General features: G+C 51.9%; 1 protein-coding gene across 1 annotated transcript in view; it reads right to left on the bottom strand.

Annotated features, from left to right (window-relative positions):
* Window positions 1-7,014: 7,014 nt before the first annotated feature.
* The window catches only part of LOC125456136 (inactive carboxypeptidase-like protein X2), an 83,550-nt gene continuing 62,823 nt past the window's right edge, over window positions 7,015-27,741 (bottom strand). Inside the window, exons 10-14 of the mRNA XM_059650821.1 lie at window positions 17,859-18,038; window positions 15,815-16,112; window positions 12,704-12,843; window positions 12,511-12,610; window positions 7,015-9,825 (exon numbers count right to left, since the gene is read on the bottom strand). Coding sequence (XP_059506804.1) covers window positions 9,587-9,825; window positions 12,511-12,610; window positions 12,704-12,843; window positions 15,815-16,112; window positions 17,859-18,038 — 957 coding nt within the window. The 3' untranslated portion in view covers window positions 7,015-9,586. The remainder of the gene's footprint in view (window positions 9,826-12,510; window positions 12,611-12,703; window positions 12,844-15,814; window positions 16,113-17,858; window positions 18,039-27,741) is intronic.

Raw genomic sequence — 27,741 nt, forward strand, 5'->3', positions numbered from 1 at the left:
ACAATCTACCCACCGCCCCTTGACATTCAATGGTGTTACCATCACTGAATCCCCTGCTATCAGCATCCTGGGGGTTACCAAACTCAACTGGACCCACCACATTAACACAGTGACTACAAGAGCAGGCCAGAAGCTGGGAATCCTGTGGCAAGTAACTCCCCTCCTGACTCCTCAAAGCCTGTCCACCATCTACAAGGCACAAGTCAGGAGTGTGATGGGATACTCCCCACTTGCCTGGATGGGGGCAGCCCCAACAACACTCAAGAAGCTCAACACCATCCAGGACAAAGCAGCCGCTTGATTGGCACCACATCAACAAGCATCCACTCCCTCCACCACCGACACTCAGTCGCAGCAGTGTGTACTATCTACAAGATGCACTGCAGAAATTCACCAAAGATCCTCAGACAGCACCTTCCAATCCCACAACCACTTCCACCTAGAAGGACAAGGGTAGTAGATATATGCGAACACCAGCACCTCCAGGTTCCCCTCAGAGTCACTCACATTCCTGCCTTGGAAATATATTGCCGTTCCTTCACTGTTGCTGGGTCAAAATCCTGGAATTCCCTCCCTGATGGCATTGTGGGTCAACCCACAGCAGGTGGACTCCAGCATTTCAAGAAGGCAGCTCACTACCACTTTCTCAAGGGCAACTAGGGATGAGCATGAACTGCTGGCCAGCCAGCAACACCCATAAATGAAGAGAAAAAAAAGTCCAAAGGGTCTGACAGCCATCATTGTGAAATGCTTGGAGAGGTTAGCAATGGCACACATCAACACCAGTCTCCCAGAGTGCCCTGATCCACTACAATTTACCTACTGTTATAATAGGTCCAGTGCTGACGGCATCTCCCTGGTCTTACACTCAGCCCCAGAACAACTAGATAACAAGGACCCAACATTAGACTGTGTGTATGCTGGAGTCTGAGTATGTTGGAGTGTGTGTGTGTGTGTGTTGGAGGGGTGTGTGTGTGTGTTTGTCTGTGTTTGTGTGGGTCTGTGTGTGTGTATTGGAGGAGTGACTGTGTGTGTGGGTCTGTGTGTGTGTGTATTGGAGGTGTGAGTGGGTCTGTTGGAGGCGTGAGTGTGTGTGTGAGTCTGTGTGTGTGTTGGAGGTGTGAATGTGTGTGTGTGTGTGTCGGGGTGTGTGTCAGGGTGTGTACGTGTGTGTTGGGGAGTGTGTGTGTGTGTGTGTGTGTGTCAATGAGTGTATATGTGCGTGTTTTGGTGTGTGTGTGTGTCTGTGTTGGGGTGTGAGCGTGTGTGTGTGTGTCTGTGTCGGGGTGTGAGTGTGTGTGTGTGTGTGTCAGGGTGTGTGTGTGTGTCAATGAGTGTATATGTGCGTGTTTCGGTGTGTGTGTGTCTGTGTGTCTGTGTTGGGGTGTGAGTGTGTGTGTCAGCGAGCAGATTGTGATAAAACACCCTCAGTGATTGAAGTGAGGAAGAGCATTGAATCGAGGGTGCCAGAGATGCCAATCAGAGGAATTCTGGGAGACAGCATTACGGCCACCATGACTGGCAGACAGTAAGGACTGCAGATGCTGGAAGCCAGAGCCTATCGGTGTGGAGCTGGAAAAACACAGCAAGTCAGACAGCATCAAAGGAGCAGGAAAGTCAACGTTTTGGGCTGAAACCCTTTGTCAGGATTGAGGAGGGGGAGCTGGAGCCCAGAAATAAAGAGAGGGAGGGGGAGTAGGATGGGTGGAAGGGTAAGAGAGATAATGATAGGTGGATGCAGGTCAGGGGTTGATGAGGTTGGTCAGTTGAAAGGGTGGAGGGGATAGGTGAGTAGGAAGATTGGTAGTTAGGTCAGGTCAGGTCAAGAGGGTGAGGACTGGACATGGGATTAGACGGTGATGTCAATATTGACACCATTGGACTGTAAGCTCCCAAGGCAAAATATCATGTGTTGTTCCTCCAGTTTACGTTTGATCTCACTCTGAGAGTGGAGAAGACCAAGGATGGACATGTCACTGTGAGAGGGTGAGTTAAAGTGGATGGCAACCGGAAGGTCGGGTTGGTTGGTGCGTGCAGTGCACAGATGCTCCGCAACCTGATCCCCAAGTCTGTGTTTGGTCTCCCTGATATAGAGGAGACCATATCGGCAGCAAAGGATACAGCAGAATTCGATTTGATGGAATGCAGGTGAATCTCTGTCAACTTTGTCAGGACTGTTTGGGGTCTTGGGGGGAGGTGTAGGGCAGGTGCAGCACCTCCTGTGGTTGCAGGGAAAGGAACTGGGTGTGGTGGAGTGGCTGGTAGGGTGTGTGGAGCTGATGGGGGAATTGCAGAGTTAATGGACCCTGTTGAAAGCGGATGGGGTGGAGACAGATTTCTGGTGGTGGGGTCTGATTGTAGATGGCAGAAACGTCAGAGGGTGATGCATTGTATTCTGAGGTTGGTGAGGTATTCTGTGAGGACCAAGGGGTTGCTATCGTTATTGCTGTTGCGGGAAGAGGTCTTGAGGGCAGAAGCACAGGAAATAGGGGAGATGTGGTTGAGGCCATCCTTAATAACAGAGGAGGGAAAACTGCAGTCTCGAAAGTAGGAGGATATCTGGGAAGTCCTGGTGCAAAATGCCTCATCCTGGGAGCAGATTCAGCAGAGGTGGAGGAATTGTGAGCATGGGATAGAATTTTTGCAGGAAGGTAGGTGGGAGGAGGCGTAGTTGAGGTAATTGTGGGTGTCAGTGGCTTTGAATGGATGTCAGTGGTGAGTTGATTACTGGAGATGGACATGGAGAGGTCCAGGAAGGGGAGAGAGGTATCAGAAGTGGTCCACGTGAATTTGAGGGCATGTTTTTTTTAGATTACATTAGATTCCTTGCAGTGTGGAAACAGGCCCTTCAGCCCAACAAGTCCACACCGCCCCTTGCAGCATCCCACCCAGACCCATCCCCCTATACCCACACACCCCTGAGCACTTTGGCCTTGCTAAATTGCCCAACCACCGAGCCTGCACATCTTTGGACTGTGGGAAGAAACCGGAGCACCCGGAGGAAACCCACGCAGACACGGGGAGAATGTGCAAACTCCACACAGTCGGCTGCCTGAGGCTGGAATCGAACCCGGGTCCCTGGTGCTGTGAGGCTGCCGTGCTAACCACCGAGCCACCGTGCCACCCCAGAAAGGTGTTGGTGAGTTTGCACCGATACAGTCTTCGATATAGCGAAGAAAGGAATGGGCCCAGCGTAGTTGTGGAAGAGGGACTGTACCACATATCCTACAAAAAGGCAGGCATAGCTCAGGCCCACGTGTGTACCCATAGCCATCCCCTTTTAGTTTGTAGGAAGTGGGAGGAGTTAAAGGAGAAATAACTGGTCTGAATATCACAGTAAAGCAGTTATTAAACCTGAAACACTACATTAGTGTTTACTTCCCACCAACTTCCTCTGATCAGAAAAAGGGCACTGCAAGGAGGACAGGCCAGGTAAGATTCTTATCCTTTTTAAAAGTGTATAAGTGTCAGACATGATGATTAGGGCATGCAGTGCTCCTCTGACCAATGTCTGTGACTGGGGAACAGTCTAGTGTCCCTGACCACTGTGCCTGCAGGAAATGTCATGGGCTGCAGGTCCCCGCAGACTATGAGGTTTGGTTGGAGTGGCAGTGAGACACATTGGGGAGCATACAAGGCAGAGACTGTGATACAAAGAGGTAGTCACACTGCAGTAGATGGGTGACTGCCAGGAGAGGCAGGAAGGTAGTGCAGGAGTCTCCTGTGGCTATTCCCCTCTCTAACAGGTATGCCATTTTGGCTACTGTTTGGGCGTTGGCCTCTCAGGGGACTTTTACAGCAGCAGCCAGGCCTGGGGCACCATAACAGGCTGTGCTGGAGGGCAGGGTCGCGCACGATCTATGTGTGCGATAGTGGTTAGAGACTCACTAGTTAGGGGCACCAACAGGCATTTCTGAACGAGACTCCAGGATGGTGTGTTACCTCCCCGATGCCAGCGTTCCGGATGTCTCTGAGCAGGTACAGGACATCCTGAAATGGGGGGGTAAACACAGACAAATCACGGCCCACATTGGCACAAATGACATCGGGAGGAAGAGGGAAGAGGTCCTGCACGGACAGTTCGGGGAATTGGGTAGTGAGCTAAAAAGCAGGAAAAGCAAAGTAGTAATCTCAGTATTGCTATGTGTGTCATGGGCTAGTGAGGCCAGGAATAGACAGCAAGTCCAGTTAAACATGTGGCTACAGAGCTGGTGGTACGAGGGAGTGATTCAGATGTGTGGATCATTGGGATATCTTCTGGCGAGCGTGGGACCTGTACAAGAAGGACGGGCTGCACCTGAACTGGAGGGGCACCAATATCCAGAGTTCTTCAGGAGGGTTTAAACTAGCAGGGGATTGGAACCAGAACAACAGGTCAGTATGTGCAGGGACTGGAGACAAGGGAGAGACTGTAAGAGTAAGAGCAGGCACAGGGAGCTTGCATGGCTCAGAGGGACTGGAGGTCTGGAGTGCATTCACTTCCATGCAAGAAGTATAACTGGTAAAGCAGATGAACTAAGAGCGTGAAATACTGCATGGAATTATAATGCTATTGCCGCGACGGAGACATGGTTAAAGGAGGGGTAGGACTGGTGGCTTAACATATGAGGATATTGCTGTTTTAGCGGGGGACAGAAAGGGAAACAGAAGGGGTGGGGGAGTTGCATTGCTGATTAGGGATCACATTCACAGCTGTATTGAGGGAGGATACATCGGAGGGATCTTGCAGTGAGGCATTATGGGTGGAGCTCAGGAATAGAAATGGTGAGATCACAAGGTTGGCAGTTTTCTGTAGACCTCCCAACAGCCCTCGGGAGACAGGGGGGCAAATATATAGTCAGACACTGGAAAGACGTGCAAAAAAACAGGGTAGTTGTGGCACATGACTTCAACTTTCCTCTCATTGACTGGGACTCCCTTACAGCAGATGGAGAGCAGTTTGTTAGACGTGTCCAGGAGAGCTTTTTGAGACCACATATTTACAATCCAACCAGAGACAAGGACATATTAGACTTTGGTACCAGGGAATGAGACAGGACAGGTGATAGGGATAATCTAGGAAATTATTGGCTGGTGATCCTGACATCTGTGGCAGGGAAGCTCTTGGGGAAGATACTAAAGGACAAGACATATGTATCTTTGGAAGAAAATGGACTAGTTCATGATAGGCAGCATGGTTTTGTACAGGGAAGATCATGTCTCACCAGCCTGATGGAATTTTTTGAAGAGGTGACAAAGATAATTGATGAGGGAAGGACTTAGTAAGACATTTGATAAATTCCCACATGGCAGATTGGTACAAAAGCTAAAATCACATGGGATCTAGGATGGGCTGGCTAGATGGATACAAAACTGGCTTGGCCATAGAAGACAGAGGGTAACAGTGGAAGGATGTTTTTCAGAATGGAGATCAATAACTAGTGGTGTTCCACAGGGATCAGTCTTAGGCCCTCAGTTGTTTGCAGCATATACAAATGATCTAGAGGAAAATGCGGGTGGTCTGATTAGTAAGTCCCACATTTCCCTAAAAGTAGCAACACAGGTGGCCAAAGTGACTAAGAAGACATATGGCATGCTTGCCTTCATCGGCTGGGGCTTTGAGATTGCACACCGTGTTACAGCTATATAAAGCCCTTGTCAGGCGCATGTGGACTATTGTGTACAGTTCTGGTCGCCACACTACCAGAAGGATGTGGAAGCTTTGGAGAGACTGCAGAGAAGGATATTGCCCAGACTAGAGGGCATTGTCTATGAGGAAAGGTTAAAAAGGCTAGATTGGAAAGACAGCAGCTGAGAGGAGACCTGACCGAGGTCTACATAATTATGAGAGGCAGAGATAGGGTGGATAGTCAGAGGCTTTTTCCCAGGGATGAAGTTTCAATTACGAGGGGCACAGGCACTAGGTGAGAGGGGGTAGTTTAAAGGAGATGTGCAAGGGTAGGTTTCATGCAGAGAGTGGGTAGGAGCTCGGAATGCACTGCCAGAAGAGGTGGTAGAAGCAGGCAGGTTGGCAACATTTAAGAAGCATCTAGATGGTTACATGAAGAGGGAGGGAATGGAGGAAGACAGACTAAATCAGGGCAGAAAGTTTGTTTTTTAGTTTAGTCAGGGCATGATGGTTGGCAAAGGCTTGGAGGGCCGAAGGGCCTGTTTCTGTGCTATACTTCTCTTTTGTTCCTCCCAGAAATGATGGGGAACACAGAGGGAGAAACTGAAGCACGTTTGTCCAGAAATGGTGCTGGAGACTTTGATGGGATCGAAGGTCAATCAATTCTCAGGGCCTGATAATCTACTGAAGGAAATGGCCGTGGATTCTGGAACAGTTTGCACAGATTGGAGGGTAGCTAACGTAACCTCACTGTTTAAAGATGGCATTAGAGAGACAACAGGCAGTGAAAAACCAGTGATTCTGACATTGGTCCATTAGCAAGGATTTTACAGCAGAGCACTTAGAAAACCAGTGGAAGGGTCTAGGCCCGAAATGTCAGCTTTCCTGCCCCTCTAATGTTGCTTGGCCTGCTGTGTTCACTCAGCTTCACACCTTGTTATCTCGGATTCTCTAGCATCTGCAGTTCCTATTATTGCAGAAACAGACCCAGTCAGAATGGGTTTACAAAAGGGAAATCAAGCTTCACAAATTGTTGGGAATGTTTGATTGAAGGAGCCAGTAGGTGTGATTTGTCTGGACTTTCAGAATATTTTTGACAAAGTTTCGCACAAGAGATCAATGTGTCAATTTCAAGCACATGGCATTCAGGGGAATATACTGCTGTGGTTAACAAAAACATCAGTTTGCATACAGGAAACAACAAGTAGGAATAAATCGGCTATTTTCTGAGAGAGAGCCAGGCCTGTATTCCAGAGGGGATTCCAACAGCCCAGCTCCAACACGTGGATCGCTGTGAGTAATATCCTTTTTCAGACCAATACAGCTGAGTAGAGAGGAACATTGTAGAAATTTGGGAAATGTTCACATGATGGTTTTAATAAGGAATTGTTTTTAATAAAATCAAATAGAACTACAAACTGAATTCTGTGCCTCTCCTCACCTCAAAGTCAAGAGCAGCTGGGTAAAGTGTTTTTAATGCCTAAACTGGGCAAAGTGTCCAAAGCACAGCGAACAACTCAAAGCTGGCTGGGTGGGAGGGAGGGTAAGCTGTGAGGGGGATGCAGAGATGTAACTAGGAAAGGCTGAGTGAGTGCGGAAATCCTGGGCAGCTGCAGTGTTATGCGGATGAGCGTGAGGCTATAAACACGGGAAGGCAGGCTTTTATCCGCGTGGTGATATTCTGGGAAAGGGAGAGTGTGCAGCGGGACCTGGGTGTCCTTGTGCATCAGTTGCTGAAGGTAAGCAGGCGGTAAATGGTATGTTGGCCTTCAGAGCAACAGGATTCAGGTACAGGAACAAGGATGTCTTGCTGCAGTGATACGGGGCCTTGGTGAGGCCACAGCAGGATTATTGTGCACAGTTTTGGTCTCCTTATCCCTCCCAATGAAGGGAGTGCAACAAAGGTTCCGGAGACTGATTCCTGGGATGTTTGAAGAGAGACAGGATCAGTTAGGATTATATTCACTGGAGTTTAGAAGGAGATGGGGCCTTCTCCGAGGAACCTGTAAAATTCTAACAGGACGAGACAGCAGCAATTCCTGATGACTGGGGAGTCCTTAACCAGGAGTCATCATGGCCACAAAAAGCAGGCAAAAACATGGAATTGGGATTGGAATATAGCCCTTGGGGCTGAAGGGATGAAAGGATATGAGGGGAAGAATAGGAACAGGCTATTGGGTTGGGTCATTAGCTATGAAGGGCTGAATGGCCTCATCCTGCTCCTGTTTTCTAGTTTTCCAGATTGGATCCAGCAATGAGGAACCTCAGGCCAGTTTGAAAAAGCAGGGACTGTTCTCCTTCCTTGGAGAGCAGAAGGCTGAGAGGAGATTTGATCCAGGTTGTCAAAATCAGGAATGGGCGAGACAGAGGAGATGGGGCGGAACTGTTGCTGCTCATAAAAGAAATAAGAGCAAGGAGGGCCAGGATTGTAAGTGACGTGCAGAGTTGAGGGGAATGAGAGAGAAAAGTTTCACACAGTGAGTAGTTAGGGTGTGCTGCCTGGGAGTGTGATGGAGGCAGCTTCAGTAGAATACTGGATCGTTATTTGGATAGAGATGGTGTGCAGGGGTATAGGGCAAAAGCAGGGCGTTGTAGTCAGATCACAGAACCACTGCAGGTACGATGGGCCGAGTAGCCTCCGTGCGCACTGTACCCGCTCCATGAATCCAACTGCCGGCCACAGAGAGCCCATGGCTGCCTTGTGGCTGTAGGTGACCCATGCCCCAGCACACTCTGGCAATAGACAGCCCTGGGGGTAACCAGCACCCTCACAGCCAACAGCTGACTAACCAGAGCAAGCAAGCCATTCACTTCATTGTGCCCCCTCCTTCACACTGATAGTACATCAGAGCTGAGAGGGCCGAACGGTCTCTGCCTGTTTGTCTCACACAGGCTGAGGGGCTGAATGGCTTCGAAATGAGATTATAGAGAAGTAGATCATTCTGCCTTTCTTGACAGGGCCAGCGTCCCGAGTGTTGTCCAAGGGTTTTCGGAAGAGGATGATGGTGGCCGATGGAACAGCTTGACTGGGAGCGCTGTCATGTCTGAAGCAGAGCAGCTCACTCCCAGGAAGAGGCCCTAGGGGCGCAGAGACAGAGCAAGACAGGCCAACCCCTCTGTGGCAGGGGTGTGTGAGAGACTGTGTGTGTCTGACTGTGGGTGTGTGCGTGTGTATGTGTGCGTGTGTCTGACTGTGTGTGTGTGTGAGAGAGAGAGAGAGAGACAGTGTGTGAGAGAGACAGTGTGTGAGAGAGAAAGTTGTGTGTGCGAGAGAGACAGTGTGTGTGTGCGTGAGACAAAGTTTTGTGTGTGTGTGTGTGTGTGTGTGAGAGAGAGAGTGTGTGAGAGAAAGGTGTGTGTGAGAGAGAGAGAGAGAGTGTGTGAGAGAAAGGTGTGTGTGTGAGAGAGAGAGTGTGTGTGTGTCAGTGAGTGAGTGAGACAGAATGTGTGAGTATGTGTGTGAGAGAGAGAGAGAGTGTGTGTGAGTGTGTGTGACAGAGAGAGTGTGTGTGTGAGAGAGAGAGAGTGTGTGAGAGAGAAAGGTGTGTGTGTGTGAGAGAGAGAGAGTGTGTGTGTGTGTGAGTGAGTGAGTGAGAGAGAGTGTGAGAGTATGTGTGAGAGAGAGAGTGTGTGTGTGTGTGTGTGTGTGTGTGTGAGAGAGAGAGAGAGAGTGTGTGAGAGAAAGGTGTGTGTGTGAGAGGGAGAGAGAGTGTGTGTGTGAGAGAGAGAGAGAGTGTGTGAGAGAGAGAGAGAGTGTGTGTGTGTGAGTGTGTGATAGAGAGAGAGAGAGAGTGTGTGAGAAAGGTGTGTGTGTGAGTGAGAGTGTGTGTGTGTGTGTGTGTGTGAGTGTGTGTGAGAGTGAGAGAGAGTGTGACTATTCATGTGTTTGTGTGTGTGCACGAGAGTGCGTGCGCTAGTGAGTGTGTGTGTAAGTGAGTGTGGAAGAGTGATGAGTGTGTGAGAGTGGTGTGTGAGTGCTCACTGCCGTCTCCTCCTTCCTCTGGTTTTGCGAACCCACCGCACAGGTCCCCTGGACACTGGACCTTGTTTGCTGCTGAGCTCTGCACGTGGTCTCGCAGTCAGGACAAAGTCACAGATTGTTGGCCGTCGACTGTATCGGACCCGACACGTCTGAGTCGCTGGGTAAAAACCATCTGCTGTTGCTGTGATTTCATAATCTCCTGGGTTCAGTAGTCGCCAGTAATCCCCACCTACAGCTGTGGGACAGCAAGCACCAAACAGTTTCCCATCAGGAACGGTGACCCCATCCCAGTCGCTGTCACCCCCACACACATCCCAGTCACTGTCACCCCCACACACATCCCAGTCACTGTCCACCCCCACACCCATCCCAGTCACTGTCCACCCCCACACACATCCCAGTCACTGTCACCCCCACACCCATCCCAGTCACTGTCCACCCCCACACCCTTCCCAGTCACTGTCACCCCCACACCCATCCCAGTCACTGTCCACCCCTACATCCATCCCAGTCACTGTCCACACACCAATCCCAATCACTGTCCACTCTGAACACCACCCCACAACCATCCCAGTCATTGTCACCCCCACACCCATCCCAGTCACTGTCACCTCCACACCCATCCCAGTCACTGTCCACTCTGACCCCCCACCCCACACCCATCCCAGTCACTGTCCACACTAACCCCCCCACAACCATTTCAGTCACTGTCCACTCTGATCCCCCCCACACCCATCCCAGTCACTGTCCACTCTGATCCCCCCCACACCCATCCCAGTCACTGTCCACTCTGATGCCCCCCACACCCATCCCAGTCACTGTCCACACTAACCCCCCCCACACCCATCCCAGTCACTGTCCACTCTGATCCCCCCCACACCCATCCCAGTCACTGTCCACACTAACCCCCCCACACCCATTTCAGTCACTGTCCACTCTGATCCCCCCGACACCCATCCCAGTCACTGTCCACTCTGATCCCCCCCACACCCATCCCAGTCACTGTCCACTCTGATCCCCCCCCACACCCATCCCAGTCACTGTCCACTCTGATCCCCCCCACACCCATCCCAGTCACTGTCCACTCTGATCCCCCCCCACACCCATCCCAGTCACTGTCCACTCTGATCCCCCCCACACCCATCCCAGTCACTGTCCACACTAACCCCCCCCACACCCATCCCAGTCACTGTCCACTCTGATCCCCCCCACACCCATCCCAGTCACTGTCCACACTAACCCCCCCCACACCCATCCCAGTCACTGTCCACTCTGATCCCCCCACACCCATCCCAGTCACTCTCCACTCTGATCCCCCCCACACCCATCCCAGTCACTGTCCACTCTGATCCCCCCCACACCCATCCCAGTCACTGTCCACACTAAACCCCCACACCCTTCCCAGTCACTGTCCATCCCCACACCCTTCCCAGTCACTGTCCACCCCCACACCCATCCCAGTCACTGTCCACCCCCACACCCTTCCCAGTCACTGTCCACCCCCACACCCTTCCCAGTCACTGTCCACCCCCACACCCATCCCAGTCAATGTCCACCCCCACACACATCCCAGTCACTTTCCACACTAACCCCCCCCACACCCATCCCAGTCACTGTCACCCCCACACCCATCCCAGTCACTGTCCACTCTGACCCCCCACCCCACACCCATCCCAGTCACTGTCCACACTAACCCCCCCACACCCATTTCAGTCACTGCCCACTCTGATCCCCCCCACACCCATCCCAGCCACTGTCCACTCTGATCACCCCCAAACCCATCCCAGTCACTGTCCACACTAACCCCCCCCACACCCATCCCAGTCACTGCCCACCCCCACACACATCCCAGTCACTGTCCACCCCCACACCCTTCCCAGTCACTGTCATCCCCACACCCATCCCAGTCACTGTCCACCCCCACACCCTTCCCAGTCACTGTCCACTGTCCACCCCCACACCCTTCCCAGTCACTGTCCACCCCTACATCCATCCCAGTCACTGTCCACACACCAATCCCAGTCACTGTCCACTCTGACCCCCCACCTCACACCCATCCCAGTCACTGTCCACACTAACCCCCCCACACCCATTTCAGTCACTGTCCACTCTGATCCCCCCCACACCCATCCCAGTCACTGTCCACTCTGATCCCCCCCACACCCATCCCAGTCACTGTCCACTCTGATCCCCCCCACACCCATCCCAGTCACTGTCCACTCTGATCCCCCCCACACACATCCCAGTCACTGTCCACCCCCACACACATCCCAGTCGCTGTCCACCCCCACACACATCCCAGTCACTGTCCGCCCCCATACACATCCCAGTCACTGTCCACCCCCACACACATCCCAGTCACTGTCCACCCCCACATCCATCCCAGTCGCTGTCCACCCCTACATCCATCCCAGTCACTGTCCACACACCAATCCCAGTCACTGTCCACTCTGACCCCCCACCCCACACCCATCCCAGTCACTGTCCACACTAACCCCCCCACACCCATTTCAGTCACTGTCCACTCTGATCCCCCCCACACCCATCCCAGTCACTGTCCACTCTGATCCCCCCCACACCCATCCCAGTCACTGTCCACTCTGATCCCCCCCACACACATCCCAGTCACTGTCCACTCTGATCCCCCCCACACCCATCCCAGTCACTGTCCACTCTGATCCCCCCCACACCCATCCCAGTCACTGTCCACTCTGATCCCCCCCACACCCATCCCAGTCACTGTCCACTCTGATCCCCCCCACACACATCCCAGTCACTGTCCACCCCCACACACATCCCAGTCACTGTCACCCCCACACACATCCCAGTCACTGTCCACCCCCACATCCATCCCAGTCGCTGTCCACTCTGATCCCGACCCTCTCCTCCATTGAATGATTTGTTGGACCTTGACCCTTACCTGTCCTTATGTCATGGTCAATCCCATTGACTGTGATGATGGCTCCACTGATGCCACTGTTGCCTCGATCCCTCACCATGCCCTTTACCCCCCGGTGCACCTGTACAGCAAGAGGCCACAGGTCATTGTAAGGCAGTTACTGCTGGGAGACAAAGGCACAGAGTTTGCTGTGGACATTGGTTCACTCACTGACCTGCTCCATGTAGATAAGAAGGGACTCCTTGTTATTTTCCCATTCAGCTGGAAGTTCGGTCTGGTGGGGGTATTTATCACAGCTCAGCTCAACCGTGATCTCAAAGCAGTTGGTGTGAAGATAACTGAAGTCGTTCATACCTGAAAAACACATTGCTGCTGACAACCGGGCACTTCATTCGCTGTAGTCATGGCAGCCAACTATTGCAAAGCAAGATCCCACAAACAGCAAAAGATTAGGTAAACTTTCTGTACTCACTCTCCAGATGTTAAGGCTACAATATATTAAAGGGGAGGCGATAGCCTCGTGGTATTATCGCTGGCCTGTTAATCCAGAGGCTCGGGGATTTTCTGGGGACCTGGGTTTGATAGCAGGTGATGGAATTTAAATTCAATAAATGGGAATCTAATGATGGCCATGACTCCATTGCTGACTGTTTGCGGGAAAACCCATCTGGTTCACTAATGTCCTTTAAGAAGGGAAACTGCCATCCTTACCTGGTCTGGCCTACAGGTGACTTCAGACCCACAGTAATGTGGTTGACGGCCCTCTGGGCAATTAGGGATGGGTAATAAATGCTGCCTGGCCAGTGATAGCCTCATCCTGTGATTGAATATTGAAAAAAAAACTACCCATTCCTTAGAGATTGTTTCAGAGATAGTAGGAAGTGCAGATGCTGGAGAATTTGAGCTAACAAGGTGCAGAAGGGTCTAGTCCCAAAATGTCAGCCTTCCTGCTCCTCTGATGCTGCTTGGCCTGCTGTGTTCATCCAGCTCGACACCTTGTTATCTCAGGTTACCCATTCCTTATTATGCTTTGGCAAGAGATAAATATTGATCAGGAGCCAAAAAAGGATCACTGAACAGTTCAAAAGGAGATCATTTAGCTCATCATAAAAACATGAAAGAAAGGAGTAGGCCATTCAACCCCTGCTACACCTTTCAGTATGATCATGGCAGATCATCAAGTCCAAGACCCTGATCACTCGCTTCCCCTCCAATATGCTTCAATCCCTTCAGCCACAAGAGCTGTATCGAACTTCTTCAAAACAATGGATGTTTTGGCCCCCAACGACTTTCTGCGATAGTGACTTCCACAGGCTTTCCACTCTCTGGGTGAAAACATTTCTCCTCATCTCAGTCCTAAAAGGTTGACCCCATATACTGAAACTATGACTCCTGGTTCTAGACTCACCCACCATCGAGAACATCCTTCCTACATCTAACCTGTCACGTCCTGTGAGAACACTATCAGTTCCAATGAGATCTCCCCTCATTCTTCTAAACTCTCGTATATACAATCCTAACCAATTCCATCTCACATTGTCAGGCCTGCCAGCCCAGGGAATTTGGTAAATCTGCACTCCCTCTTTCGAAAGAACATCCTTCCTCACAGCATTCCAACTGTAGCCTCACCAAAACCCTGCATCATACTAAGACTGCGGATATTGTCTGCATGGGGACTCAGGGACAGTATTACTGCGGATATTGTCTGCGTGGGGACTCAGGGACAGTATTACTGCGGATATTGTCTGCGTGGGGACTCAGGGACGGTATTACTGCGGATACTCTCTGCATGGGGACTCAGGGACAGTATTAATGCGGATACTGTCTGCGTGGGGACTCAGGGACGGTATTACTGGGGATACTGTCTGCGTGGGGACTCAGGGACAGTACTAGTGCGGATATTGTCTGCGTGGGGACTCAGGGACAGTATTAGTGCGGATACTCCCTGCGTGGGGACTCAGGGACGGTATTACTGCAGATACTGTTTGCGTGGGGACTCAGGGACGGTATTACTGCAGATACGGTCTGCGTGGGGACTCAGGGACAGTATTAGTGCGGATACTCTCTGCGTGGGGACTCAGGGACAGTATTAGTGCGGATACTGTCTGCGTGGGGACTCAGGGACAGTATTAGTGCAGATACTGTCTGCGTGGGGACTCAGGGACAGTATTAGTGCAGATACTGTCTGCGTGGGGACTCAGGGACACTATTACTGCAGAAACTGTCTGCGTGGGGACTCAGGGACACTATTACTGCAGAAATTGTCTGCGTGGGGACTCAGGGACACCATTACTGCAGAAACTGTCTGCATGGGGACTCAGGGACACTATTACTGCGGATACTGTCTGTGTGGGGACATGGGGACAGTATTACTGTGGATACTCTCTGTGTGGGGACAGTATTACTGTGGATACTCTCTGTGTGGGGACTCAGGGACACTATTACTGCGGATACTGTCTGTGTGGGGACATGGGGACAGTATTACTGTGGCTACTCTCTGTGTGGTGGCAGTATTACTGTGGATACTCTCTGTGTGGTGACATGGGGACACTATTACTGAGTATACTGTCTGTGTGGGGACTCAGGGGCAGTATTAGAGCAGATACTGTCTGCGTGAGGACTCAGGGACAGTATTACTGTCTGTTTTGGGACTCGGACAGTATTACTGCAGGTACTCTCTGTGTGGGGACATGGGGACAGTATTACTGCGGATACTCTCTGTGCGGTGACAGTATTACTGCGGATACTCTCTGTGTGGGGACATGGGGACTGTATTACTGCGGATACTCTCTGTGTGGGGACATGGGGGCTGTATTACTGCGGATACTCTCTGTGCGGGGACTGTATTACTGTGGATACTCTCTGTGTGGGGACATGGGGACTGTATTACTGCGGATACTCTCTGTGCGGGGACTGTATTACTGCGGATACTCTCTGTGTGGGGACATGGGGACAGTATTACTACGGATACTCTCTGCGCGGGGACTGTATTACTGCGGATACTCTCTGTGTGGGGACATGGGGACTGTATTACTGCGGATACTCTCTGTGTGGGGACATGGGGGCTGTATTACTGCGGATACTCTCTGTGCGGGGACTGTATTACTGTGGATAATCTCTGTGTGGGGACATGGGGACTGTATTACTGTGGATACTGTCTGCGTGGGGACTGTATTACTGCGGATACTCTCTGTGCGGGGACATGGGGACTGTATTACTGCGGATACTCTCTGTGCGGGGACATGGGGACTGTATTACTGCGGATACTCTGTTTGGTGAACTCAGGGCCAATGTTACTGCAGATACTGTGTGTACTGGTACTCACTCCCAGGGACTGTGTGCCAGTTTGCTCCATTGATAATGTCACCATGCTGCATGAAATTGTCCCCGTGGCAGAGCCGCCTGTCATGCTGTGCCATTGCTCGATGGCTCGATGCGTAGACGAACGAAAGCCACCGAAATACGGTGTCGTCGGCGGTCGGCGTCAGTTTCTGCTGCAGCCAAGTGGGTCGTGCCATATCATACGGGTAAGAAACAACCATGTCTCCACCATGAAGGTTCGCACTCAGCACAAATGGGATCTTCCTCATCCAGTTAATCACAGCTCGGGTTTCTGGAGCGACCTGGAGACAGTCCAAAGGAATATGTGGGAAACAGACCTGTCACTACAACCTGTCCATACAGACATCTGCACGCAGCTCCCCTTCTACACACATTTGTACTGCAGGACGCCTGTACCTGAATACAGACATATCCCAATACACCTGTAGTTGATTACACACGTACCTGTGTGCTTACGCACCGAGTCACCCTGGATCTGAGTATGCCAGCACTCCTGCACCACATTGTGTCCTCCCCATTTGCCTGTATGCCCTACCAAGTTACTTGAGCTCCACTCCACCTGTTCCCATGCACCCAGAGACCTCTCGACCTCAGGAAACCTGGAGATCGCTGCCTCATTACTAAACTCCTCCAAAACCACACACCCCATAGCACTCAACTTGAACATGCCTGACCTTCCATGTATAATGAAATGTGAGGCTGGATGAACACAGCAGGCCCAGCAGCATCTCAGGAGCACAAAAGCTGACATTTCGGGCCTAGACCCTTCATCAGAGAGGGGGATGGGGTGAGGGTGCTGGAATAAATAGGGAGAGAGGGGGAGGCGGACCGAAGATGGAGAGAAGAAGTTCACCTGCACATCTGCCAATGTGGTATATTGCATCCATTGTACCCGGTGTGGCTTCCTCTACATTGGGGAAACCAAGCGGAGGCTTGGGGACTGCTTTGCAGAACACCTCCGCTCAGTTCGCAATAAACAACTGCACCTCCCAGTCGCAAACCATTTCCACTCCCCTTCCCATTCTTCAGATGACATGTCCATCCTGGGCCTCCTGCAGTGCCACAATGATGCCACCCGAAGGTTGCAGGAACAGCAACTCATATTCCCGCCTGGGAACCCTGCAGCCTAATGGTATCAATGTGGACTTCACCAGCTTCAAAATCTCCCCTTCCCCCACCACATCCCAAAACCAGCCCAGTTTGTCCCCTCCCCCCACTGCATTACACAACCAGCCCAGCTCTTCCCCTCCACCCACTGCATCCCAAAACCAGTCCAACCTGTCTCTGCCTCCCTAACCTGTTCTTCCCCTCACCCATCCCTTCCTCCCACCCCAAGCCACACCTCCATCTCCTACCTACTAACCTCATCCCACCTCCTTGACCTGTCCGTCTTCCCAGGACTGACCTATCCCCTCCCTACCTCCCCACCTACACTCTCCTCTCCACCTATCTTCTTTTCTCTCCATCTTGGGTCCGCCTCCCTTTCTCTCCCTATTTATTCCAGAACCCTCACCCCATCCCCCGCTCTGATGAAGGGTCTAGGCCCGAAACGTCAGCTTTTGTGCTCCTGAGATGCTGCTTGGCCTGCTGTGTTCATCCAGCCTCACATTTCATTATCTTGGATTCTCCAGCATCTGCAGTTCCCATTATCACTGACCTTCCCTGTATGCTGTCTTCCCTACTAGCCCCAGCTCACCCATACCTCCCACACACTCCTGACTTCCGTGATCCTCCCCCATACCTTCAATAACCCACAATGCCATCCCTCAACCTCATTAACACAATCATTGCAGCTGCACACCTCCAAAATCCCACCCAGAGGTACCTGGAAACACTGATGTGCTTTTCCAATGCCTCCGAGAGACACCCCCATTCACTGCACACACTCACTCAAAGCCCTGCACCCAAACCCTGGTCCCAAGAACCTGTAGATCCAGACCCTAACATCTGCAGCCCCACATCACCATCACCAATGAAAAACCCCTCACTATATAACTGCACAGCGCAGATTCAGTCACGTCACTTACTGATGCATTCGGCCATTTGTAATAGGCTGGGATTGGAATAAAGTGATTCGAGATCAGGCTGGGATCCTCGGCTTCATCCTGTGCATCCCACAGTATGGAATTCAGGTCGGCAAAGTTGTGATTGAGATCGTAGCCCTGCAGGGTATAACGACCGATAGCCCAACCACACAACTCCGAGCCCTGCTCAGAACCCAGGGAAAGGTCAGAGTCAATTTATAGGTCAACATTATTCAAACCATTGCACGATGGGAAGCATCATCAATGAGTCAGTATGGGCACAGCCCAGTCCCAAAGCAATCCTTCTGCCCTCTCCATAACCCCACACCAGTCCCCCAAACCAATCCTACTGCCCTCTCTCTCCATAACCCCATACCAATCCCCCAAATCCAATCCTACTGCCCCGGACTCTACATAAACCCATACCAATCCCCCAAATCCAATCCTACTGCCCCTCTCTCTCGATAACCCCATACCAGTCCCCCAAACCAATCCTACTGCCCTCTCTCTCCATAAACCTATACCAATCCCCAAACCAATCCTACTGCCCCTCTCTCTCCATAACTCCACACCAATCCCCCAAACCAATCCTACTGCCCCGGTCTCTCCATAACCCCAGACCAATGCCCCAAACCAATTCTACTGCCCTCTCTCTCCATAACCCCATACCAATCCCACTGCCCCGGTCTCTCCATAACTCCATACCAATCCCCCAAATCCAATCCTACTGCCCCTCTCTCTCCATAAACCCCATTCCAATCCTCCAAACAAATCCTACTGCCCCGGTCTCTCCATAACCCCATACCAGTCCCCCAACCCAATCCTACTGCCCCTCTCTCTCCATAGCCCCATACCAATCCCCCAAATCCAATCCTACTGCCCCGGACTCTACATAAATCCATACCAATCTCCCAAATCCAATCCTACTGCCCCTCTCTCTCCATAACCCCATACCAGACCCCCAAACCAATCCTACTGCCCCTCTCTCTCCATAACCCAATACCAATCCCCAAACCAATCCTACTGCCCCTCTCTCTCCATAACCCCATTCCAATCCTCCAAACCAAACCTACTGCCCCGGTCTCTCCATAACCCCATACCAGTCCCCCAAACCAATCCTACCGCCCCTCTCTCTCCATAACCCCATACCAGTCCCCCAAACCAATCCTACTGCCCCTCTCTCTCCATAACCCCATACCAATCCCCCAAATCCAATCCTACTGCCCCGGACTCTACATAAACCCATACCAATCCCCCAAATCCAATCCTACTGCCCCTCTCTTTCCATAACCCCATACCAGTCCCCCAAACCAATCCTACTGCCCCGGTATCTCCATAAACCCATACCAATCCCCAAACCAATCCTACTGCCCCTCTCTCTCCATAACTCCACACCAATCCCCCAAACCAATCCTACTGCCCCGGTCCCTCCATAACCCCATACCAATCCCCCAAACCAATACTACTGCCCTCTCTCTCCATAACCCCATACCAATCCCACTGCCCCGGTCTCTCTATAACTCCATACCAATCCCCCAAATCCAATCCTACTGCCCCTCTCTCTCCATAAACCACATTCCAATCCTCCAAACCAATCCTACTGTCCCGGTCTCTCCATAATCCCAGACCAGTCCCCCAACCCAATCCTACTGCTCCTCTCTCTCCATAACCCCATACCATTCCCACTGCCCCGGTCTCTCCATAACTCCATACCAATACCCCAAATCAAATCCTACTGCCCGTCTCTCTCCATAAACCCCATACTAATCCCCCGAACCAATCCCACTGCCCCGGTCTCTCCATAAACCCCATACCAATCCCAAACCGATCCTACTGCCCCTCTCTCTCCATAACCCTACAACAGTCCCGCAAACCAATCCCACTGCCCCGGTCTCTCCATAACCCCATACCAATCCCCCAAACTAATCCTACTGCCCTCTCTCTCCATAACCCAATACCAATCCCCAAACTAATCCTACTGCCCTCTCTCTCCATAACCCCATTCCAATCCTACAAACCAATCCTACTGCCCCGATCTCTCCATAAGCCCATACAAGACCCCCAAACCAATCCTACTGCCCCTCTCTCTCCATAACCCCGTACCAATCCCCAAACCAATCCTACCGCCCCTCTCTCTCCATAACCCCATTCTAATCCTCCAAACCAATCCTAATGCCCGGGTCTCTCCATACCCCATACCAGTCCCCCAAACCAATCCTACTGCCCCTCTCTCTCCATAACCCCATACCAATCCCCCAAATCCAATCCTACTGCCCCGGACTCTACATAAACCCATACCAATCCCCAAAATCCAATCCTACTTCCCCTCTCTCTCCATAACCCCATACCAGTCCCCCAAACCAATCCTACTGCCCCTTTCTCTCCATAACACCACACCAATCCCCCAAACCAATCCTACTGCCCCGGTCTCTCCATAACTCCATACCAATCCCCCCAATCCAATCCTACTGCCCCTCTCTCTCCATAAACCCCATTCCAATCCTCCAAACCAATCCTACTGCCCCGGTCTCTCCATAACTCCATACCAGTCCCCCAACCCAATCCTACTGCCCCTCTCTCTCCATAACCCCATACCAATCCTACTGCCCCGGTCTTTCCATAACCCCATACCAATCCCCCAAACCAATCCTATTGCCCTCTCTCTCTATAACCCCATACCAATCCTACTGCCCCTCTCTCTCCATAACCCCATTCCAATCCTCCAAACCAAACCTACTGCCCCGGTCTCTCCATAACCCCATACCAGTCCCCCAAACCAATCCTACTGCCCCTCTCTCTCCATAACCCCATACCAATCCTCCAAACCAATCCTACTGCCCCGGTCTCTCCATAACTCCGTACCAATCCCCCAAATCCAATCCTACTGCCCCTCTCTCTCCATAAACCCCATTCCAATCCTCCAAACCAATCCTACTGCACGGTCTCTCCATAACTCCATACCAGTCCCAAACCAATCCTACTGCCCCTCTCTCTCCATAACCCCGTACCAATCCCCAAACCAATCCTACCGCCCCTCTCTCTCCATAACCCCATTCTAATCCTCCAAACCAATCCTACTGCCCGGGTCTCTCCATACCCCATACCAGTCCCCCAAACCAATCCTACTGCCCCTCTCTCTCCATAACCCCATACCAATCCCCCAAATCCAATCCTACTGCCCCGGACTCTACATAAACCCATACCAATCCCCCAAATCCAATCCTACTGCCCCTCTCTCTCCATAACCCCATACCAGTCCCCCAAACCAATCCTACTGCCCCTTTCTCTCCATAACTCCACACCAATCCCCCAAACCAATCCTACTGCCCCGGTCTCTCCATAACTCCATACCAATCCCCCCAATCCAATCCTACTGCCCCTCTCTCTCCATAAACCCCATTCCAATCCTCCAAACCAATCCTACTGCCCCGGTCTCTCCATAACTCCATACCAGTCCCCCAACCCAATCCTACTGCCCCTCTCTCTCTATAACCCCATACCAATCCTACTGCCCCTCTCTCTCCATAACCCCATTCCAATCCTCCAAACCAAACCTACTGCCCCGGTCTCTCCATAACCCCATACCAGTCCCCCAAACCAATCCTACCGCCCCTCTCTCTCCATAACCCCATACCAGTCCCCCAAACCAATCCTACTGCCCCTCTCTCTCCATAACCCCATACCAATCCCCCAAATCCAATCCTACTGCCCCGGACTCTACATAAACCCATACCAATCCCCCAAATCCAATCCTACTGCCCCCCTCTCTCCATAACCCCATACCAGTCCCCCAAACCAATCCTACTGCCCCGGTCTCTCCATAAACCCATACCAATCCCCAAACCAATCCTACTGCCCCTCTCTCTCCATAACTCCAGACCAATCCCCCAAACCATTCCTACTGCCCCGGTCCCTCCATAACCCCATACCAATCCCCAAACCAATCCTACTGCCCTCTCTCTCCATAACCCCATACCAATCCCACTGCCCCGGTCTCTCCATAACTCCATACCAATCCCCCAAATCCAATCCTACTGCCCCTCTCTCTCCATAAACCCCATTCCAATCCTCCAAACAAATCCTACTGCCCCGGTCTCTCCATAACCCCATACCAGTCCCCCAACCCAATCCTACTGCCCCTCTCTCTCCATAGCCCCATACCAATCCCCCAAATCCAATCCTACTGCCCCGGACTCTACATAAATCCATACCAATCTCCCAAATCCAATCCTACTGCCCCTCTCTCTCCATAACCCCATACCAGACCCCCAAACCAATCCTACTGCCCCTCTCTCTCCATAACCCAATACCAATCCCCAAACCAATCCTACTGCCCCTCTCTCTCCATAACCCCATTCCAATCCTCCAAACCAAACCTACTGCCCCGGTCTCTCCATAACCCCATACCAGTCCCCCAAACCAATCCTACCGCCCCTCTCTCTCCATAACCCCATACCAGTCCCCCAAACCAATCCTACTGCCCCTCTCTCTCCATAACCCCATACCAATCCCCCAAATCCAATCCTACTGCCCCGGACTCTACATAAACCCATACCAATCCCCCAAATCCAATCCTACTGCCCCTCTCTTTCCATAACCCCATACCAGTCCCCCAAACCAATCCTACTGCCCCGGTATCTCCATAAACCCATACCAATCCCCAAACCAATCCTACTGCCCCTCTCTCTCCATAACTCCACACCAATCCCCCAAACCAATCCTACTGCCCCGGTCCCTCCATAACCCCATACCAATCCCCCAAACCAATACTACTGCCCTCTCTCTCCATAACCCCATACCAATCCCACTGCCCCGGTCTCTCTATAACTCCATACCAATCCCCCAAATCCAATCCTACTGCCCCTCTCTCTCCATAAACCACATTCCAATCCTCCAAACCAATCCTACTGTCCCGGTCTCTCCATAATCCCAGACCAGTCCCCCAACCCAATCCTACTGCTCCTCTCTCTCCATAACCCCATACCATTCCCACTGCCCCGGTCTCTCCATAACTCCATACCAATACCCCAAATCAAATCCTACTGCCCGTCTCTCTCCATAAACCCCATACTAATCCCCCGAACCAATCCCACTGCCCCGGTCTCTCCATAAACCCCATACCAATCCCAAACCGATCCTACTGCCCCTCTCTCTCCATAACCCTACAACAGTCCCGCAAACCAATCCCACTGCCCCGGTCTCTCCATAACCCCATACCAATCCCCCAAACTAATCCTACTGCCCTCTCTCTCCATAACCCAATACCAATCCCCAAACTAATCCTACTGCCCTCTCTCTCCATAACCCCATTCCAATCCTACAAACCAATCCTACTGCCCCGATCTCTCCATAAGCCCATACAAGACCCCCAAACCAATCCTACTGCCCCTCTCTCTCCATAACCCCGTACCAATCCCCAAACCAATCCTACCGCCCCTCTCTCTCCATAACCCCATTCTAATCCTCCAAACCAATCCTAATGCCCGGGTCTCTCCATACCCCATACCAGTCCCCCAAACCAATCCTACTGCCCCTCTCTCTCCATAACCCCATACCAATCCCCCAAATCCAATCCTACTGCCCCGGACTCTACATAAACCCATACCAATCCCCAAAATCCAATCCTACTTCCCCTCTCTCTCCATAACCCCATACCAGTCCCCCAAACCAATCCTACTGCCCCTTTCTCTCCATAACACCACACCAATCCCCCAAACCAATCCTACTGCCCCGGTCTCTCCATAACTCCATACCAATCCCCCCAATCCAATCCTACTGCCCCTCTCTCTCCATAAACCCCATTCCAATCCTCCAAACCAATCCTACTGCCCCGGTCTCTCCATAACTCCATACCAGTCCCCCAACCCAATCCTACTGCCCCTCTCTCTCCATAACCCCATACCAATCCTACTGCCCCGGTCTTTCCATAACCCCATACCAATCCCCCAAACCAATCCTATTGCCCTCTCTCTCTATAACCCCATACCAATCCTACTGCCCCTCTCTCTCCATAACCCCATTCCAATCCTCCAAACCAAACCTACTGCCCCGGTCTCTCCATAACCCCATACCAATCCTCCAAACCAATCCTACTGCCCCGGTCTCTCCATAACTCCGTACCAATCCCCCAAATCCAATCCTACTGCCCCTCTCTCTCCATAAACCCCATTCCAATCCTCCAAACCAATCCTACTGCACGGTCTCTCCATAACTCCATACCAGTCCCAAACCAATCCTACTGCCCCTCTCTCTCCATAACCCCGTACCAATCCCCAAACCAATCCTACCGCCCCTCTCTCTCCATAACCCCATTCTAATCCTCCAAACCAATCCTACTGCCCGGGTCTCTCCATACCCCATACCAGTCCCCCAAACCAATCCTACTGCCCCTCTCTCTCCATAACCCCATACCAATCCCCCAAATCCAATCCTACTGCCCCGGACTCTACATAAACCCATACCAATCCCCCAAATCCAATCCTACTGCCCCTCTCTCTCCATAACCCCATACCAGTCCCCCAAACCAATCCTACTGCCCCTTTCTCTCCATAACTCCACACCAATCCCCCAAACCAATCCTACTGCCCCGGTCTCTCCATAACTCCATACCAATCCCCCCAATCCAATCCTACTGCCCCTCTCTCTCCATAAACCCCATTCCAATCCTCCAAACCAATCCTACTGCCCCGGTCTCTCCATAACTCCATACCAGTCCCCCAACCCAATCCTACTGCCCCTCTCTCTCTATAACCCCATACCAATCCTACTGCCCCTCTCTCTCCATAACCCCATTCCAATCCTCCAAACCAAACCTACTGCCCCGGTCTCTCCATAACCCCATACCAGTCCCCCAAACCAATCCTACCGCCCCTCTCTCTCCATAACCCCATACCAGTCCCCCAAACCAATCCTACTGCCCCTCTCTCTCCATAACCCCATACCAATCCCCCAAATCCAATCCTACTGCCCCGGACTCTACATAAACCCATACCAATCCCCCAAATCCAATCCTACTGCCCCCCTCTCTCCATAACCCCATACCAGTCCCCCAAACCAATCCTACTGCCCCGGTCTCTCCATAAACCCATACCAATCCCCAAACCAATCCTACTGCCCCTCTCTCTCCATAACTCCAGACCAATCCCCCAAACCATTCCTACTGCCCCGGTCCCTCCATAACCCCATACCAATCCCCAAACCAATCCTACTGCCCTCTCTCTCCATAACCCCATACCAATCCCACTGCCCCAGTCTCTCCATAACTCCACACCAATCCCCCAAATCCAATCCTACTGCCCCTCTCTCTCCATAAACCCCATTCCAATCCTCCAAACCAATCCTACTGCCCCGGTCTCTCCATAACCCCAGACCAGTCCCCCAACCCAATCCTACTGCCCCTCTCTCTCCGTAACCCCATACCAATCCTACTGCCCCGGTCTTTCCATAACCCCATACCAATCCCCCAAACCAATCCTACTGCCCTCTCTCTCCATAACCCCATACCAATCCCACTGCCCCGGTCTCTCCATAACTCCATACCAATACCCCAAATCAAATCCTACTGCCCGTCTCTCTCCATAAACCCCATACTAATCCCCCAAACCAATCCCACTGCCCCGGTCTCTCCATAAACCCCATACCAATCCCAAACCAATCCTACTGCCCCTCTCTCTCCATAACCCTACAACAGTCCCCCAAACCAATCCCACTGCCCCGGTCTCTCCATAAACCCCATACCAATCCTACTGCCCCTCAATCTCCATAACCCTACAACAGTCCCCCAAACCAATCCCACTGCCCCGGTCTCTCCATAACCCCATACCAATCCCCCAAACTAATCCTACTGCCCTCTCTCTCCATAACCCCATACCAATCCCCAAACTAATCCTACTGCCCTCTCTCTCCATAACCCCATTCCAATCCTCCAAACCAATCCTACTGCCCCGGTCTCTCCATAACCCCATACAAGACCCCCAAACCAATCCTACTGCCCCTCTCTCTCCATAACCCCGTACCAATCCCCAAACCAATCCTACAGCCCCTCTCTCTCCATAACCCCATACCAGTCCCCCAAACCAATCCTACAGCCCCTCTCTCTCCATAACCCCATACCAATCCCCCAAATCCAATCCTACTGTCCCGGACTCTACATAAACCCATACCAATCCCCCAAATCCAATCCTACTGCCCCTCTCTCTCCGTAACTCCACACCAATCCCCCAAACCAATCCTACTGCCCCGGTCTCTCCATAACCCCATACCAATCCCCCAAATCAATCCTACTGCCCTCTCTCTCCATAACCCCATACCAATCCCACTGCTCCGGTCTCTCCATAACTCCATACCAATCCCCCAAATCCAATCCTACTGCCCCTCTCTCTCCATAAACCCCATTCCAATCCTCCAAACCAATCCTACTGCCCCGGTCTCTCCATAACTCCATACCAATCCCCCAAATCCAATCCTACTGCCCCTCTCTCTCCATAAACCCCATTCCAATCCTCCAAACCAATCCTACTGCCCCGGTCTCTCCATAACTCCATACCAGTCCCCCAACCCAATCCTACTGCCCCTCTCTCTCCATAACCCCATACCAATCCTACTGCCCCGGTCTTCCCATAACCCCATACCAATCCCCCAAACCAATCCTACTGCCCTCTCTCTCCACAACCCCATTCCAATCCTCCAAACCAAACCTACTGCCCCGGTCTCTCCATAACCCCATTCCAATCCTCCAAACCAAACCTACTGCCCCGGTCTCTCCATAACCCCATACCAGTCCCCCAAACCAATCCTACCGCCCCTCTCTCTCCATAACCCCAAACCAGTCCCCCAAACCAATCCTACTGCCCCTCTCTCTCCATAATCCCATACCAATCCCCCAAATCCAATCCTACTGCCCCGGACTCTACATAAACCCATACCAATCCCCCAAATCCAATCCTACTGCCCCTCTCTTTCCATAACCCCATACCAGTCCCCCAAACCAATCCTACTGCCCCGGTCTCTCCATAAACCCATACCAATCCCCAAACCAATCCTACTGCCCCTCTCTCTCCATAACTCCACACCAATCCCCCAAACCAATCCTACTGCCCCGGTCCCTCCATAACTCCATACCAATCCCCCCAATCCAATCCTACTGCCCCTCTCTCTCCATAAACCCCATTCCAATCCTCCAAACCAATCCTACTGCCCCGGTCTCTCCATAACTCCATACCAGACCCCCAACCCAATCCTACTGCCCCTCTCTCTCTATAACCCCATACCAATCCTACTGCCCCTCTCTCTCCATAACCCCATTCCAATCCTCCAAACCAAACCTACTGCCCCGGTCTCTCCATAACCCCATACCAGTCCCCCAAACCAATCCTACCGCCCCTCTCTCTCCATAACCCCATACCAGTCCCCCAAACGAATCCTACTGCCCCTCTCTCTCCATAACCCCATACCATTCCCACTGCCCCGGTCTCTCCATAACTCCATACCAATACCCCAAATCAAATCCTACTGCCCATCTCTCTCCATAAACCCCATACTAATCCCCCAAACCAATCCCACTGCCCCGGTCTCTCCATAAACCCCATACCAATCCCAAACCGATCCTACTGCCCCTCTCTCTCCATAACCCTACAACAGTCCCGCAAACCAATCCCACTGCCCCGGTCTCTCCATAACCCCATACCAATCCCCCAAACTAATCCTACTGCCCTCTCTCTCCATAACCCAATACCAATCCCCAAACTAATCCTACTGCCCTCTCTCTCCATAACCCCATTCCAATCCTCCAAACCAATCCTACTGCCCCGATCTCTCCATAACCCCATACAAGACCCCCAAACCAATCCTACTGCCCCTCTCTCTCCATAACCCCGTACCAATCCCC

Source organism: Stegostoma tigrinum, chromosome 1 (assembly GCF_030684315.1).
Source record: "Stegostoma tigrinum isolate sSteTig4 chromosome 1, sSteTig4.hap1, whole genome shotgun sequence".
In the NCBI taxonomy this organism is placed as follows: Eukaryota; Metazoa; Chordata; class Chondrichthyes; order Orectolobiformes; family Stegostomatidae; genus Stegostoma; species Stegostoma tigrinum.